The following is a 20,135-nucleotide window of genomic DNA, read 5'->3' as shown; positions in this document are numbered from 1 at the left end:
GACAGCCTGAATAATCTCCATAAAGGATGTCTAGAATGTCCCAAAAATATCAATAACTAATTTTCAACCAAAATCGAAGTTACGGTCTTTTGCCTTTGCACGGCAGTACACAGTTCTGTCTAATATCTTAGTTTGTGTACAGCAATTTTCCATTCTTTTATTCGTTTATTTAGCCAGTAATATAATCAATGTGATCATAAATTATAAATATATATAAGTTTGTATTTCGTCCAAATGTATATTTTTTATTCTTGTATTTTCATTATTTTCATCGTATCGATACCCAACACATCTGTCTAATATATCCCTTTGGGTTCCACAGAATAATAAATGATATCATTTTTTACTCTCTTTTTTTTTTGGTTTGCTTGTTTGTTTGCCAGTGAAATAATCAATACATACTTATACTCGGATATTAATTTTGATCATATGTAATTTTGTTACTTTTTTATGTAAATTTCTTTTGTTTTGCCGAGACTGCTGATATTTCAGATTTATGTCACCAAATGAAAAAAACTGAACACAATAAATGCCAGTTAAATTAGTTAAATTGTCTCGGTCTAAAGTGGGTGTTCTTGGCCAGAACAATCTGTCAAAAGTCTGTCTCGGCAAGTCTACATATCAGCCAAAGAGCTTTTACCAGCATTCACCTGAGGCTCCCCATTAAACCTGACATGAACTTTGGCTCCAGACATCAATGCAGGTCCACGTTTGAACTGCTGATGTGCAGGATGTCTTAAGAATACAGAGCTTTAAAAGCAGGACACCATGACCTATGGCTTTCTGCGAGGCCTCTGCCTTTGCAATAAATGTAATAGTTTTTGGCTCCACACTACAGGTAAGCACAGAAACTCTCAGTCAAAGGCAGAATAATGTGTAGCATACCTGCCGTGCCAGAGTAGTCTGCAACGCTCAGTGGGTAGCCATCCTCGTCGGGGTCAACAGAGAACAAACCCACTCCAAAAGAGCCATACTTTGCAAAGGAGGTACTGTTCTCAAAGTCCTCCAGGTCAATCCTCAGCTCGTAGTTGGCTTGAATGGTAAGTGCATGGATTCGTTTCATGCCTGAAAAAAAGAGATTTAGATGAAGTTAATGGAAAAATGTACAGATGAGATTTATTTGAATATATAGAAGGCTGAAAGAGTGTTTAGGTAACCAGCGTCTGCTACAAACATTAATGAAACCTCTAATCATGTGACTTGTTGAGGAGAGGTGTGCCAGCAATATGCTAAAAAAACTCAAAACACCTTAGCAATCATATAGCTACACCCCTGCAACCACTCAGAATGCCCATGGCAAGTTTTGCATAGAAAACTTTCCTAGAAATAAAATAAAATAAAAAAAGTGTATTAACTGTAGAATATAAATAATAAAATAAAAATAAAAACTACATTTATTATTATGAACACAGTGTTGGGGAGTAGTTAACTACAAGTAGCGACGCTACTAACTTAACTACATTTTTCAGTAGCTTGGCAGTAGCTCAGTTGCTTTTTAAACAGTGTAGCTTTTCCAGTAGCTAACTACTTTTTGCAGCAAGTAGCGGTGTAGCGCGAGCAAAAGCTACATTGCGTTTTGTCGAGCCTGCGCGAATCAGCGCGATGCAAGGATATTCTTCTTGTTTGATTACAAACTCATTTTTTGCCATTACCGCCACCTGTTGTTTAATCACGCATCTTGCGGCTAACGGTTCACTGACGTACAGAAGTGGGTTGACACACCCATATTATCCATGATGGAGCAAGACGTGGCGGCAGATTTGGAGGATGGAGAAACAACTAACGTTAATTACCCATGGCCTTATTTGTCCAAGTTCATGTCTCTCAAAGAAACAAGTAAAGGTTACACTTTTTGTAACAGTCTGAGATATTTGAGTGTTGTGTGTAATAAAACAATACTCTTTGAAATCATAATTGTATTGCATTGTTTTAAACACTAAATATTTTACTTAAAACATTCCTCAGACACTTATTCAGTTATTTATAATATACGTTGTTCAAAAAAATCAAAAGTAGTTTCAATGTAGCTAGCTACTTTTTGATAGTAACTTGTAGTGTAGCTAACTACTTTTCCAAAAGGGTAGCTTGACTGTAGTTTAACTACTTTAACTTACGAGTAGCTTGTAGCTTGTCAAACTACAGTTTCAGAGTAGCTTCCCCAACACTGTATGAACATTTATGCAAATATTAGTTACTGCTAGTTTGCAAGTACACCCCATGAGAATTTGCCTTTTTAATATACAGTCAGGTCCATAAATATTGGGAAATCGACACAATTCTAACATTTTTGGCTCTATACACCACCACAATGGATTTCAAATGAAACGAACAAGATGTGCTTTAACTGCAGACTGTCAGCTTTAATTTGAGGGTATTTACATCCAAACAAGGTGAACGGTGTAGGAATTACAACAGTTTGCATATGTGCCTCCCACTTTTTAAGGGACCAAAAGTAATGGGACAATTGTCTTCTCAGCTGTTCCATGGCCAGGTGTGTGTTATTCTCTCATTATCCCAATTACAATGAGCAGATAAAAGGTCCAGAGTTCATTTCAAGTGTGCTATTTGCATTTAGAATCTGTTGCTGTCAACTGTCAAGATGAGATCCAAAGAGCTGTCACTATCAGTGAAGCAAGCCATCATTAGGCTGAAAAAACAAAACAAACCCATCAGAGAGATAGCAAAAACATTAGGCGTGGCCAAAACAACTGTTTGGAACATTCTTAAAAAGAAGGAACGCACCGGTGAGCTCAGCAACACCAAAAGACCCGGAAGACCACGGAAAACAACTGTGGTGGATGACCAAAGAATTCTTTCCCTGGTGAAGAAAACACCCTTCACAACAGTTGGCCAGATCAAGATCACTCTCCAGGAGGTAGGTGTATGTGTGTCAAAGTCAACAATCAAGAGAAGACTTCACCAGAGTGAATACAGAGGGTTCACCACAAGATGTAAACCATTGGTGAGCCTCAAAAACAGGAAGGCCAGATTACAGTTTGCCAAACGACATCTAAAAAAGCCTTCACAGTTCTGGAACAACATCCTATGGACAGATGACACCAAGATCAACTTGTACCAGAGTGATGGGAAGAGAAGAGTATGGAGAAGGAAAGGAACTGCTCATGATCCTAAGCATACCACCTCATCAGTGAAGCATGGTGGTGGTAGTGTCATGGCGTGGGCATGTATGGCTGCCAGTGGAACTGGTTCTCTTGTATTTATTGATGATGTGACTGCTGACAAAAGCAGCAGGATGAATTCTGAAGTGTTTCGGCCAATATTATCTGCTCATATTCAGCCAAATGCTTCAGAACTCACTGGACGGCGCTTCACAGTGCAGATGGACAATGACCCAAAGCATACTGCAAAAGCAACCAAAGAGTTTTTGAAGGGAAAGAAGTGGACTGTAATGCAATGGCCAAGTCAATCACCTGACCTGAATCCGATTGAGCATGCATTTCACTTGCTGAAGACAAAACTGAAGGGAAAATGCCCCAAGAACAAGCAGGAACTGAAGACGGTTGCAGTAGAGGCCTGGCAGAGCATCACCAGGGATGAAACCCAGCGTCTGGTGATGTCTATGCATTCCAGACTTCAGGCTGTAATTGACTGCAAAGGATTTGCAACCAAGTATTAAAAAGTGAAACTTTTATTTATGATTATTATTCTGTCCCATTACTTTTGGTCCCTTAAAAAGTGGGAGGCACATATGCAAACTGTTGTAATTCCTACACCGTTCACCTGATTTGGATGTAAATACCCTCAAATTAAAGCTGACAGTCTGCAGTTAAAGCACATCTTGTTTGTTTCATTTGAAATCCATTGTGGTGGTGTATAGAGCCAAAAATGTTAGAATTGTGTCGATGTCCCAATATTTATGGACCTGACTGTATGTGGGCATATTAATGCTAGAAAATTTATTTAGACAGTAATGATGGATGTGTGTGTGTGTACATAATATAATATATTATATAATAACATATATAAAGCTTTTTTTTTTTCTTTTCTTTTCACACTACTCGAGTGCGTTGGATTTATGAGTTTTTTGATGAGACGAAAGAATCCCACATCCAAAGAGCACCGATTTATGGACTTTTTACACCACAGCAGCATTTTTTTTTTTTGCATAACTTATATATATATGAAATTAAACAACATTAACATGAAATTTAACAACATTACAAACTGAAATTCAATGATGTTCTGTGGAAAAAATTGGCACACCCCTGCTTTTCCCCCCAACACTTCAATACTTAAATATTTTAGTTTACTTTATTTTATTTTTTCTTTATGTTATACAAGTTTACCAATTTATTTTTCAATTTGAGAAGAAATCAGTACAATAACAGAAAGGGTACTGGTCATTTTACATTTTACAGACATTTTCTATAAATCTAAAACACACACAATTCAATGTGTAATCCATAATATGGGAAAAACACCTGTAAAAACACCTGGTGCCTATTTTTTTTTACAGACTCTTCTTGGAGTGTTGAGGGCTCTTAAAAGTGTGAAACTGATTTTTTTCCTTATATATTTTCCCTGTCTGCTGCCTTCACAGCTCAGAACAGTCTTTATAATAGTGAAACTTTATCATCTAACACCTGCACCTGGGCTTTTGTTTTCAAACTTCTTTGTCAAGAACTAGCAGTGAACTTTAAGGTTCCACAGCTACATTCGTAGCAAAGGTTTATGGAAACCAGTGCAACAGTGTACTTCAGAAAGCACAAGGTGCACATCTTCTTTCTCCGAGGGGTGGGCCTGCTAGAGACATAACGTCACTTTCTTAGCTCAGACCGGCTTGAAGGACTCTGGTCTACTTCCTGGGATCAATATCTCAACAGGAGACCCAGATTCTAGTAAGTTCTGCTCTTAATATTCCACCCAGTTTTCACAGAGAGGAGGAGAGGCGCTTGACAGGAAACTAATGTGCTTGCCTACAAATGAATTCCCTTTGTATTCCCCATTCGCTGGCATGTGCGTTGCACCCCCAGGACAGAAAATCAATACAGCAGAGTTTTGCTAGGTCTAATCGTAGCTTGCTGCTGGTCTTCAGCTGTTGTGAACCGCAGCGCATGTTTGGGTAGGGTGTTAGGTGAATAAACTTTAGCTGCATGCGGCCATATATGCTTAACAGAATGTGTTGCTTAAAAACCATCATACTGTGCCTAACAGATGTTCAACAGCCATTAGATATCTCCCAAAAAAGGGCTACGGGATATAACAATTATTAACATTAGCACTGACACTGAGATATTGTTTTAAAGTCCACGTGAAGCCATTCAAAACCCATTTCATTTGCATAAACTGCCGAATTTCAGAATGAAACAACATATTAAGAGAGAAAACATGTAGGGTAGGACTTGATTTGATCAATCAGGAATTGATTAGATAATGAAAAGTTGCTGTTATGTTTTAAAAGAGGAATTAATGATGTCATCCAAAAATAAACACTAGAAAAAAAAAACTTGCACTGAATAAATCTTCCACAAGAAGACCAGAAATAAAATAACAAGTAATGCTAAGCTATGAATAATTTAAAAAAACATTTATGAATTGTGCATTTAATATTATTATTATTATTATGAACATTTATGCAAATATCAGTTATGTGTGTTGCTTTAGTATTTTTATGTATAATATTCATTATTTTAAATTATCATTTGAGTTTTCATTTTATTTTAGTTTAAACTTTCATGAATTTGTTATGTGATTTTGTCATTTTTATTAGCTTTTGATTTAAAAAAAAATATTTTATTATTATATCAGCTTTTACTTATTGTTATTTCAGTTTTAGCTTTAGTAATTCAACTGCTCCATAAGGAAAAACATATTGGGACACCATTACACCAAAAGGTACTCGTATGGCATTGCATTTCAAATACATATACTTCAATATGAATTTGGTCTCCCCTTTGCATATTGCTATAATAGCTTCCATTCTTCTGGGAAGACTTTCCACAAGATTTTGAAGTGTTTCTGTGGGAATTTTTGCCCGTTCATTCAGTAGAGAATTTGTGAGATCTGACTTCCGAAGGTGTTTTATGGAGTTAAGGTCAGGGATCTGAGTGGGTCAGTCAAGTTCATTCACACCAAACTAATCCATACTTGTCTTTAAACAGAAGCAAAACAGAAGTGTGATTCGTCACCCCACAGTTCAGGTTTCCATTGCTCCAGAGTCCATTGGTAGCATGTTTTACACCACGCCATCCAATGCTTGGCATTGTACTTGGTGATGTAAGGGTTATATGCAACTGAAATCCATTCCATGAAGCTCCTGGTATCACAGTACCATTTTTGAGTTCACTCTCTGAACTCTTCTTCGATGCATTTTTTTCCCCCACAAATGTTTGTAAATGCAGACTGCATGGCTAGATGCTTGATTTTATACAAGAGGTGTATCCCAATACTTTTGTCCATATATTTTCTGTCCTTAAATTAAAATGTCTATTTTTGGCTCCTATAACTTTAAGAAACATCCCATAGCAGAGAAATTCCCCACACTTAAAGTTATAAGATGAGAAGTGTGAGAAGCAGCAGTCTATCTGCCTCCCTCCAGGCCTGCCGAATAGACTAACATTTGTTCAAATGATACTGGCATAATGACAGAGATGGTTATGATGGCTGTGAATGAAGGGGGACTGGTGTGGTGCCATTCCAGCGGCAGCCGAGCGCAACATCAGGCTCTATTAAGCACCAACACCCTTCTAATGGTCTCCACGCTGACTAAATGGATAGGCCATTTGCACTCGAAGGTCATTTCTGTTTCGACCCAGGGATTCAGAAATGTTACACAGAGGTGCGATATATCTGAACAGCCGTGTTAAAGACAGAAGGCTGGCTGTGCTGTTCTTCATGTAAAAACTAATGTGCGTATGATTATCTTCACCTGGTCGGGGCTTCAAACGGCTCCAGATAACCTGATACGAGACCCATCTTCTTGATGGTCTGCATGATATGATCAGTAACTGATCACTGTTTTTTCCCAACAAGCTTGCAGCCTGACCTGTTTTATGGCAACCACTGTGATATATAAATGATTATTATGCTTTTTTCCTCATATAGTAGCATATTATATACTTTGAAAATACACTGTTGCAAAATATATATGCACTATGATTATATACATATATACATATAATAAAAAATTATATATATATATATACACACACACACACCTGGGTAGTAACCTTGAAATAAAGCAATGCAGTTTAGTTCCCTGTATGTTGTTAATAACAACGTATGGAATATATTTTTTCTTTACATTTTAATATCAATATGGTGAAATATTATCTGATTTAAATCAATGTGATAAAGGAGTTAGGTTAAAAGTAATCAAAAAGTACTCTGATTATATTACTTAAAATGTTTAATGTAATGGATTAGGTTACTAACTACAATGTTTGTCATGTATTTTGGAATTAGTAAATACCACAATTTGTAAGGAATCTGCAAGTACTGTAGATTTAGCTTGAAAACTGTAATCTGTTTCTCTCTCTCTCTCTCTCTCTCTCTCTCTATATATATATATATGTATCTCACACAATACCTTTTTGTTCTGTGTTAAGTTGCCACTAGATGTCCAATATAAAATCTGTTTCCAAAAGAAACCCACTGAGAATGACTGCTGTAAATCATATGTATGAGTTGGATACGGAAGCAATAACATCTCAGGGTGACTTCATATAGCTGCCAGTGTTGTTGACACAAAGCTGGTTTGATCTGTATTTGGGAAGCATTGATCACCCCCGAAACTGCCGTCTGAAAGCCCTGCGGGGAGGAGCTCACTCCACAGCAGAGTCCACACACCAAAATCAAACACAAGCCCCTCGACCTTTCATCATTTCATTTCCACGGCCTTGATGGGCCAACAACGTTGTTTAATCGCCAAACATCTTCTATATTTTGATGAAATAGCTTTTTTAATTGTTGAATTGTGAACAGAACAACAGTTCTCTTGCATTTACAAAAAGTCCCTGGGGGAAAACTATGTTTTTCATGTGAAAGAAAAAATAAACAAGGCTACTTTCATTCAAATGTTTCCTAGCATCCAAGTAGATTTACTGTATGTGTGGAGCCACAAAAACAACCTAGGGCCTTTACACACAAGAAAAGCAAAAAATTTTATTCTTTCCACACAAAATACCAAAAAGAGGTTAGGATGACTAAAAAATTAAAAGCATTCGAATAATTAAGCATCTCAAAAGCTGAATTTGTCACATGTTCATCAGTTTACAACATAATTCAGTTTTTTTTCCCATATTGTCTATAAAACACAGCTTAGTATTTTTTGCTGAAAGGAGTAAAAATGTCTTTTGGCTATTAGAATGAAAATGTACATATCTTCGGGCATAAAATTTTACATGCTCTGACATCAAACAGAAATCTTTTAAATGTAAGTACCGTAGTTATGTTTAAACTGTGGGTTTCCGCTAAATTTACATAATTACATTCAAGCCTTAAATTAAATCTCAAGAGATTCACTCAACCCAAGTAACAATAATTTCTTAGAGATATATGAAACAGCGAATGTGTTGCCCTGAATTAGTATGAAGTACTTAGGTGTAGAAGGTAGTAATTAATCAATTGTTCTGTAAAAGCTACTTTAAAGTGCCGTTTAACTTTGAAAGGCTTCATGTCGGGCTTGAATGAAACAGTCGGAATTAAAGAGTTAGTTCACTCAAAAATAAATATCCTGTCATCATTTACTCGCCCTCATGTCATTTTAAACCTGTATAACTTTCTTTCTTCAGTGAAGTGGTGTGTGGCCAAGACCCATACTTGGAATTTGTGCTCTGCATTTAACCCATCCAAGTGTACACACAGTAGTGAACATACACCCGGAGCAGTGGGCAGCCAATACTGCGGCACCCGGGGAGCAGTTGGGGGTTCGGTGCCTTGCTCAAGGGTCTCACCTCAGTCTTGGTATTGAAGGTGGAGAGAGTGTTGGTTATTCATTCCCCCCACCTACAATCCCTGCCGGACCCAAGAGTCAGTCCGTCCGTCCGTCCGTCCACCCATCCATCCATCCATCCATCCACCCATCCATCCCAATTTTGCTTTTCTAATGAAAACTTACAATTACATGAATTTCTTGGAATTTCAAGTCATTTTAATTCTACTTCCTTACATTTAAATGTTAAATCTGCACATGTTTGAATGGAATTGGAATTTAAAAGGCATTCTCAATTGAGTTCTGTATAGTGCATGACCTTATTTGCATCTAAACAGTAAAATTACTTGTTGATTCACTGCTGGACTCTGGGCTTCTTAATTCCACATTTAAATTCTTCTGAAGCCTCTTTAAAGGAAGCGCAGTTCGTGTTTCAATTAGAACTAAAGCGAGGCACTTGAGGATGTGAGGCAGTAGTGAAAACGGAGGCCCTCGTGCTGAGCCGTGCCAGCGGAGGACAGATTTCTTTCTGACAGGCCAAAAGCAGTGCTCATTTTCTCCCCATGCAACCGTCCTCTGCTATTAATTTTTAATCAAGCTGCTCCATCTGCGTTTCAGTGAGGGCTCTGCTGCTCGCCGCAACCGTTCTATGAGATGCGTCTCGCATGGCTATTCCCTGCGCCCTGTCAGACAAAAGCGAGACATTCCAGAAACGAGGCATAGAGATTGGAGTTCAGAGCAGGGGTTTCCACTCTCACAAACACACAAATTCGCACATGTGATTGCGCCCTGAGGTCGCGGCATACGGGCTTTGAACACCTGCCAGCAGAGTGACAGATTATCGGGCGCTTCTTCAGTTCTCCGCAGGATGAATCATCACACCTAACGTGCCCGTCCCTTCCCAGCGAGCCACGTCAAAGCTGCTGTTTACAGGTGGGTGCTGTCGACCGCACCGATATCGAGTTTGCTAATTTTCCAAAGCCTGTCTTGCAAGTCTCTGTGAAATCCATTTTTGGGCCTTGAGCTCAATTATATGCAAATCAAGAAAAAGGGATTTAATTACGCCCGATGCAGCTCTTGCTTACATATTCAGAACGGAGAAAGTGTCTCTTGTCATCCGCAGGAACCTCCAGAGGGATTCTGGAGAAATATGCAACGACCCTTCCGCTGTCAGACGCCAGATCAGAGCATTAAATAAGAGACTCAATAAGGTACCGGAGTGCAGTGCTTTGGAAACAGCTGAGATCAAATGGACAAGGTGTAATACCTAGAGCAGAACAGCTGTTCATATGCTATTGAAAACACATCTGTAAGTACACTTCACATCAATGCAGTTGTTTCAGCGCAATTAAAAAGAGCATATGGAGACCTGCCTCTAGAGACTGGAACGAAAACAGTGTTTCTGGTAACTTGCTGAATACATAGAAGCTACAGAACAGGGAGAGCTGCTTTATATCATTGGCCATTCATACATTCCAGACCAATCCAATTAAAGACGCTGATAATGAGCTCTGCACCATTAAAGAAGGGTAATTATCTATGACTACTGCTAATGTGATACAGCATTGTGCATTTAATTTAGCTGATTTCTCATTACAGAATTCAAAAAAGCACAAATCCTTTGTTATCCTGGTTAAGTGCACTTTAAAATGTCAATTCTGTACATTTAATATAATGTTAACTTTTTATTATGACTTTATTTTTAAGGGATTATTTTTCTTTAATTCATTTTTACACAACACTTAATTAACCAAAACATTAATATTAAGTAACCTAACTTTAAGAAACAATATTGCCAGTTATTTTGTCCATTTTTGTTCCGCAAACATAAATAGTTCCAGACAAACTTCATTGTGGCGTTCCTAAATAAATTAGTGTTACTTGACTGAATTGGTGTGTTTGAACAAATCGGTTCTGTGAACGATTCTCTGATTCACTCACTCATTAGTTTTGTTCCAGAATGAATCAGTGTTGTTGTTTTTTAACAAATTGGCTGTGTGAATGATTCACTGACACACTCATAAAGACATGCACTTGTTTTGTTCCAGAATGAATCAGTGTTTTTGAATGAATTGTTTGAGTAAATGATTCAGTGACTCACTCATAAACAGAGTCACTTGGTCTTTCCTGAATGAACTGATGTTTTTGAATGAATGGTTTGGGTCAGTTAGTCAACGACCCACTCATAAATAAAGCCACTCGTTTTTTTTCCTAAAGTAATCAAAGATTTTGAACAAATCGGCTGTGGGAATGATTCACTGACTCACTCATAAACACATGCACTTGTTTTATTCCAGGATGAATCAATATTTTTGAATGAATTGTTTTAGTGAATGATTGAGTGAGTGAAAGTCACTTGTCCTTTCTTGAAAAAATCCTTTGAGTAAAAGATTTTGCTTGCATAACTAACATGCAACAATCCATGTAAATATGCTTAAACCACCTCTGTGAGTCTGGGTAAACAGTATATTTTTTATTTAATAGATGTGGCTTCTACGGTATATAGTGTATAGCTCTAGAAAAGCAAATGTAATAATCATATAACTGGCTCATAATGTTGTAAATCTATGCATATGCACATACAACAGCTTGCTTCATAAGGACTTTGGTTTGGACTTGAATCTGTGTCTCCAGTTTGAGCACAAGAGCTCAACGTCAGGAGCACACATATTAAACCAGCACCATGAATTTGAAATTAATTCATTCTAATTTAATATGTGCCAACAGAGCATGTTTGAACTGGCACTGACAAAAAATGAAGCTGAACAAGACTGTCGTCGGATCCAGCGCGTTTCACATTCTTTATTCATGGGGGGACTGTCACAACAAATAACATTTCACGTGTCACTAAGGTAAAAACTTAATTTGTGTGTTGGGATACTGTGGCGTGCACAAGCAGCCATCTCACTCGCCTATACATAGGGAAAATTAAATAAATCAGAACGTCTTAAATAATGCATTCAGACTCCAAGAGTCTTTACAGCAGAGATCAGAACAGCAATTTGACTTTTCTCTTGCATTTTACTGCTGGTCACACAAAAGCTCAGTTTTGAAGGGATACACTCAAAAATTAAAATTTGGGCACACTCATCTCATTCCAAACCTGTATGACTTGCTTAGTTGCTTTTCACAAAGAGGAGAAATGTTGAGGTAGCCTATAGGATTAGAAACCTTGCTAAATTTAAAGGTGCCATAGAATGCATTTGATACAGCATTTTAAATTGTTCTCTGATATCTACACAGAAGGTATGTGGCTTAGGTAAGGGCAAAAAATCTCCAGAAACGATTTTACATGTCCATTTACAACCCTAGGATTTCTCCCTAGAATGAAACGGTCTGTTATTGGCTTATTTGGCAGGGTCATAAATAATAATGAGCTCTGCTCTGATTGGCTGTTTCACAGCGCTGCGCAATGTTGAGCTCTGCTCTGATTGGCTGTTTCACAGTACGACTCATCAGCAAGAAGGAAGCACAGGGAGGAAAATATATATTTAAATACTTTCTCTCGCAGTTATATCGTCGGGTAATTATACTGTATATAAAACGCGGGCATCAGGGAGCTGTTATTAATATGCGAGGCATTGAAACTGCTTTTGAACGATCCATCGATCGCGTTATAGTTCACTTTCAAGAGACGCGATCACACAAACTATGTTTACATTATGGAGCAACAGTACTTACCACACATTTCACAAGATCAGATGCTTGTCAGTGGTGCTCAGGATCTGTAAGTCATTCGCCATCATCCTCATCTCTCCTTACTGAGAGTGAAATCTTATGAACTGTAAACGGCTACCGCTAGCAAGGAGCTAACCATGTCCCTTTAGTGGCTCGCGTTATTTGCTTTCTGTGCCTTTCTGAATACAGACACCAACCCATCCCTGCACTTCACACCCCCTGCACGGCCTGGAACATAACATTTATTGTGTTATTTTCGCTGTTGTCCGCGCTTGTTTATTTACAATACCTGCAGAGCTTCTGATGCTTCGGCCGGCTTAGAACAAGTGCGGGTTTATGCAAATGTTGGGGGCGTAGTGATCGCGACTGTTGCGTCACAGTCGGTGTTATGTTCTGATTCGCGTGTTTTTCAGTGGTCTTTTTTAATCACGAGATTTACATATGAAGGAGAAAACTATGGTGTTTGAGGCTCACTGTATGTCATTTCCATGTACAGAACTGTTATTATTTAAATATGCCAGGGTAAAGACAGTTTTTCATTCTATGGCACCTTTAAAGGTATAGTTCACCCAAAAATGAACATTCTGTCATCAGTTACTCATCCTCAAGTTGTTCTAAATCTGTAGTTTCTCTCTTCTGTTTAGCACAAAGAAGACTATTTGAAGAATGCTGGTAACCAAACAGTTGATGGTAGCCATTGACTTTGATAGAATGGAAAAAAAATGCTATGTCAAAGTCAATGACTACCATTTGGTTACCACCATTCTTTCAAAATATCTTCTTTTGTGTTCAACAAAAGAAAGAAACTCATACAGGTTTAAACAAGTGGAGGGTGAATAAATGATGACTTGAAATGATGAATTTTCATTTTTGGGTGAACTGTCCCTTTAAGTCATCTTGCAAGTAAGATTATAATTCAAAGAACCGATTCATTGATTCGATGAGTTAAATGGTCTGATTCATGAACAAAATTCATGAATCAGTTTTCTGATTCACAATAGAATGTGTCAGTATTTTTTGTAGAATTTTTTTAGATTTGAAATATAGTGCACTAGACATATGGACTACATTTATGATATTTCAATGATGCAATTATGATGCTTTTGTTTACTTTTTGAAGCTTCATTATTGACTGCATGAAAATGATTAACTAGAACAATATTTAAAAATGTTCCCTTTTTCTTTTCTTTTAGAAGTCACACAAGTGTGCAACAACATGAGGGTGAGTAAATGAAGAGAGAATACGAATATGAATATTTTTGCCTGAACTATCCTCTAGTTCCCCATCGCAGTGTATGCTGTATTAATAAAATAAGGCCAGGTCTGTTCCCCTCATTCATCTATGAAGTTATGAGGTATTAATGGCCTTTTGGTTAGCAGTGTGAAATTAGCTGGAGGGAGTGCTTCCACTGATAGCATCACAGCGGCTTTGCATTGCCATCAGCTGAAATCTTATCAGGAACATCAGCATCCTATCTGTGTGCTGACCCGGTTTCATGTCTACAGCTCGCCGCCTGCCTATTCCTCTGAAACGCTTCACAAAACACACATTACAGTTCATTACTGCGTCAGGTTTGGCTAAATGAATGGATGCCATTGGACAGAAAAATATGTAGAGCATCCCGAAGGTTACAGAGACTAGAAAAATAATACTCCTTGAAAAATAGCTCCCATTAGGAATCTGAAGCATTCAATGGTGCATTGCAATTTAACATTTTTAAAAATGCATCATCTCTGAGAACGGTAAAACTTTGCATCCGTCTTAATAACAAGAGGGATCCTTGACCAGATGCAACCTTTGCACAGTCATGAATATGATTTTGGGGTACATCAAAAGAAATGATGAATTAATTTTTATGTGAACAGGGTTTTGTTCGGTAAGTTAAATCACAAAGTTTTCTCAAGTAAAATAACTAACGTCTCTTAAATCAGTGATTCGCAACCAGAGGGAACTTGAGCAGGTTCCATGGGGAAAGATTTTGATTTTGCGCTTATTTAAACTGAAGAACTGAAAGAAACCTCTAAAATGAAAGTATTTGGACACTTGAAAATCCTAAGAATTTAAGTTCTAAGTTCATTAAATAATATATTGTCTTTGGGATTGGTAATTTTTTTTTCAAAGAAGTTACTTATGCTCACCCAGGATGCATTTATTTGATTAAAAGATACAGTAAAAACAGTAATTTTGTGAAATATTATTATTATTTATTAATTTTAAACAAGTTTTGTTTAATGTATAACACATAAATAACATATTTTAAAATGTAACTTTTTCTTCTGATGGCAAGGCTGAATTTTCAGCATCATTACTCAAGGCTTCAGTGTCACATGATCCTTCAGAAATAATTCTAATATGTTAATTTGATGCTCAAGAATTGATGCTCAACATTTCTTATTATTATCAATTTTAGAAACAGTTGTGCCGCCTAATATTTTTGTGGAAACTGTGATGCATATTTTCATGTTTTTTTGATGAATAGAAAGTCCAAAAAGAACTGAATTTATTTTTAATAATCATTTAATAATTTGTTACATTGTCTTGATTGTCACTTTTGATTGATTTATAGCATCGTTGCCAAATAAAATAAAATAAAATGTAAAAATTAAAAGTAAAATTAAATTAAAAAAGTGTATCACTGATCTATAATAGAGTCATTATATAGATTAGTGGTACTGACCCCTAACTTCTGAACGGTAGTGTAACAATATTACATTTTTTTTAACAAAATTATTTTATAATATAATACAATACATTTAAAACGTTTAGCATGAAAACTGTTTTATTTATTTTTTTAAATGTTATATATTTTGTTTATGAATAAAATCATATTTCTCTTATCATAAAATAATAAAAATAAATGCTACATGGTTTATTTTTTGTTATATAATGCAAAGCCATTCAGACATTTATAAATGTGGATAAAATGTCCAAATACTTTTTGGGGTCACTGTACATACTGTACACTAAAGGTTCCAAAGGTGCGTTTTCATAGTGGTGCAACAGAAGATCCATTTGGGGTTCCCAAAGAACCTTTCAGGGAACAGATCTTAAAAAGAACCATTTTTTCTTAATGTGAATATTTAATAATCCGAAGGACCTTTTTCCAATATAAAGAAGCTTTTGTGCAATGGAAATGTTAAAGTTTCTACATGGACCCACTGACAGCAATAAAGAACCTTCATTTTTAAGAGCGTATGCAAACAAAGATTGTCGCAAAAGTTCTGTCATGATCTTCTCATTAACATAACTTCATAACTTCATTAACATGCTTCATGCAAGGTGACACTTTTCTGGTATTGATGAGGTGATGTTTCCAGGTGGGTCTGTGCAGGTAAAACAAACACAGTTGGGAAACTATGCAACGATAACACAGCAGTGCACGCTTGGAGAAGCATTGCCAGTGTTTATCATGACTTTTTCTTTTCCAAGAGGAAAACAGTGGGAATGATAACATTTATAATGGATTAGGGTGTTTAAAAGCGAAGCCGAAAGCTGTGATAGCATCTCATTCCCACAGAAGGAAGAAGAAAGATAGAGAGAGAAATAGAAAATAATGCAGAAGGGCAAGGACGGGAGAAGAAGATCAGAGGAGTTTTCAATTTTAGCTCGCATCTCCCCCATAAAATTCAAGGCCATCCGTGCATGGCCAGCGAGCGCCGTGTGGTTAATCCTCAGCGCGAGATAAGTAGTCGGTCTAAAACAATCCGAATGGCGATTAATGGAACGCTTTGTGGATGCTGAGCAAGGCCATGTTTTATTCAGAGCCTCTGGAGAGCTATACTCACAGATAAATCACAGATAAAGACTCGGTGAAAATTGCCAATATTTTCATAGCGCCAAACAAGTCAGTAGAGACGTCATTGGTTTGATATCCATCTATTTCCCTGCTTAGATTCATTCCTCCAGTCTGTAGACACATTGCAGCACTCCATCGAAGGGGCGATGGATGTGTCTTGAAAGATCTACCCTATTTATTTTGTCCATCCATTATTTTTATCTCTCTGAGTCATCTGGGAATTCACCTACAAACCAAGACGACTATTGCTGGATGTGGACACAACGCTGTTCTCTATTACCTTACATGCGATGCATGAAAATGCACAGAGATCTCACGGAGGAAAACTGACCTGTGAAGAAGACTAAATTGTAAAGGGAAGACTAAATCCATCATGAGAGATATGCATTGTTAAAACAGGTATCACAACAGCGGCGCCAGCCAGTAACTAACTAAAAGTAGCAGCACTACATTTTTCAGTAATGTGACAGTTGCCCACACAGCAAAAATACAATGGCTTACTCAGTATTTTTGTCGTTTTCCAGTAAAAACTATCTAGACATCCTTAAAACAAAGTCAGTGTACTTGAAAAGCAAAGCTGCTCATAAAGACTTGTTTTCAGAGAACGTTTCAACAAGTAAATTCATTTATCATTTCATATGTTTTAAGCATAAATATCACTAATTTGTTAGATTCATGCTTAAAACCTGAAATAAAATGGTAACGGTGCAGAAACTTTTCCTCTCTTGCACAAATACTGTTGTATAAACTGAGTCATTTTCGTAAATTAGTTTGTTTGATTGTTCATTTCAATGAAACATTTCATAAAATGACTAGGAGTCATCCTTTAGTAATATTTCTGGAACTCCATTTTTCATGTTTTCATCAAAACAAATATTTAGCATATATAAATATAAATATTCATAGATTTGATGTATTTTACTTTATTTTATAAACATTCACACCTTACACTATATGTATAAATATTTAGTTATACCTTTAGTTATAAGCTATTCATTCATGTTTTCCACTCAGTTACAAAAAAATTGTGTTTCTATACATATTTTATATAACTGAGCAGGTTTATTTAAATTTTTTATGTTGGACAGGATGCCAGTACACACTACTTGAACCTCCAACTTTAACTTTCTGAATACATAATGAAAGTGCACTTAAGGTGAAGGTCACTATTTACTGATAATTCTCATTTCCACCCACGTTACAGGCTGCACTAACTAATACATTACACTGACATAATTTGCAGTTACATTTGTTAATAACTTACAGTCTAGCTAACTACTTTTCAACAGAGTAGCTTCACTATAGACTGTTATTACTCTCATCAATAAGCCACTTGCACAGTTAAAAAAAAATTTCAAGCACTAATTGCACCTCGCAAAGTCTTGTGTTCATTGGAAGATAAACAAAAATGTCAAACTTCTCTCGGCTTGTGAGATGTAAAGGTTTCTCTCGCGCAGCTGTAATCGAACCCACTACAGCATCAGCTGCACTTTAGACTGTTTAAAAATTTATTCTGAATTAACACTTTCTGACAGAAACATCTCGCTTGAGCATCTGTACAATGGAGAGTCACAGTATCGACTCGTGTTCTTTGAAATCCTTTGGTTTTTAAATATTGAGGAGGTCACTGTATAGTGGATTCTTCCATATTTTGGAAGTAAACAATAATAGCGTGATTCCGAAGGGAGAGCTTACACAAGCACACACAGAGAGAGAGAGAGTAAAAAAACAGGATCCAGTAGAGACAAGCGGCGAAAGGAAAATATGTTTGTCAGCAGTATCTCGGCCATACATCTCGGTGTAAGATCCAGGGGGTTTTGGGAGTGTAATAGCAGGATATGGATTGGAAATGAGCGAGTGAGAGAACAAACCATGAATTTCATGAAGATGCGAAGAAAGAGAGAGAAAACCAGCAGAGCCTTGCTGTAGCTTGAATAGAGTAGGAAATAAAGCAAATTAGCAAGACTATTTTATTGTTGTTGTTTTGTTTGGAGGTTTCTTTTAAGAAAAAGTCATTATTTCATCTGTCCAAAAAAAACTAAAAAGTGCTCTGGATCAACGTTAATCTTTTCAATGAAAATGCTGATAAACTAGACATAATTATACATAACATATTGAGATGATTTTTGACAATGAAATGATTTGAATTAAAACATACTTTAGATGAAAATATGACTAAAAATTACACTTATATATTGTGTGTGTATGTGTGACTGCATGAAAAATATTACTGAAGAATATTATGAAAAAATATTATGTTTTTCTTATATAATCATACATGTTTAAATTAATGTATAAAATATTTTAAAATAAATTATAATATAAAATATTTGCACAATATACACTACCTTTCCAAATTCTGGGGTCAGTAAGATTTCATTTTAACTTTATTTATTTTTTATTACTATTGTCTTTATTATTGTTTTAATTTATTTATTTATTACTGTTTTCAACGCTGAAAAAGCTTTATGGTGCTTAATATTTTTGTGGAAACTTTTTTCAGGAATGGTTGGTGAATATTTGAAATTGAAATCTTCTGTAACATTATAAATCTATTTACTGTCAATACAAACTTGATGTTTACTTTTTTTCATTTTTAATTTGTGCATTTACAATTAAAATGATATGCCACTTTGGTCAAAATTGACTCAAATAAATTAATTTGACATGATGAAATAATTACTAGATATATAAGATTCATCAAAATAAAAAAACTAAATCAAAAACTGTGTAAAAATGAAAACTGGCCAGAATATTCACCTAAAAAATTATATTCTTTTGTGCTCCACAGAATAGAGTACGTCAACTTCATGTAACACGAGGATTAGTAAATGATGAAAGAATTCTCTTTTTAAATATATACCGGATCTCTTCACGGATGCAAATGACAGAATGACAATAAATAAGACCAGGTAGCCAAAAGCAAACTTCACAGGTCATTTTTGAAGGGGCTCGGTCTGTTAGAATGCATAGCAGTCTATTAATGGAGATTCTGTGTTGAGTAATGAGTGCAGAGACAGGGGAGAAACACCCAGGAGAGGCGGCCATCTTTTTAACACACTTTTTAAAATTCACTCGGCCAGACGTGGGGAGCCTGCATGGATCCCACATCAGTGGTGAGAAAATGCCTGTCTAAGCTTAATGAAATCAGCAGGACCTCAACATCCGAATAAGAAAATAAAGCAGGAAGCGAGAAAGCTGAGATTTAAGGGGGATTACGATATTCCGACAGTCAGCAATACATTGAGAGAGACGAGGGAAAAACTTGGTAGAAGCAGTTAACGACTTCTTCCTCTCGTGACCAGTACGAACGCCTGAGGCACAGCCAGTTTATGCATGTGTAGAAAATGGAAGTTGTCAAGCTGTAAGAAATAAAAGCATACTTTTCTGAGATGTTCTGCTGGTAACTAAGTCACTTCACATCAGCGGCATCCATCCACCCTCGCTTTCTTCACTTATGAGATGCGTTCGCGCTGTTTACACGCTCCACCACAAAAAAGGAGAATGTAATGGGTCAAAAAGCCCTTGAGATAACATCTTCATTTATCGCTAGCTGAAGCAAGAGTGCATATCTGTGAATAAATTGCAAATGCACATGACAGAGAAGTTGACTGAGGAATGATTTTTTTGTTTGTTTTCACAGCTGGTGATTCAACAAGTACAAAAGTCTTTTTCACTGACTCTGTTAAGGAAGCAGATAAGAGCAAAGTACAGCTAGATATTTTTTCTTGACCATGACAAGGCAAGGCAAGCCAATATACAGTGTT

At 36.5% G+C, this 20,135-nt stretch overlaps 1 protein-coding gene across 3 annotated transcripts in view; it reads right to left on the bottom strand.

The window, feature by feature from the left end:
* LOC306848117 (fibrinogen C domain-containing protein 1-like) overlaps nt 1–20,135 on the bottom strand; it is a 107,098-nt gene that overhangs the window by 8,427 nt on the left and 78,536 nt on the right. For all 3 annotated transcript variants that reach the window (XM_079382476.1, XM_079382477.1, XM_079382478.1), the window contains one exon: nt 886–1,065. In XM_079382476.1, coding sequence (XP_079238602.1) covers nt 886–1,065 — 180 coding nt within the window. The remainder of the gene's footprint in view (nt 1–885; nt 1,066–20,135) is intronic.

This window comes from Barbus barbus, assembly GCF_936440315.1.
Source record: "Barbus barbus genome assembly, chromosome: 28".
Taxonomy (NCBI): domain Eukaryota; kingdom Metazoa; phylum Chordata; class Actinopteri; order Cypriniformes; family Cyprinidae; genus Barbus; species Barbus barbus.
Note: the sequence above shows the minus strand (reverse complement) of the source record. Positions and strands in the feature narration are given on the sequence as shown.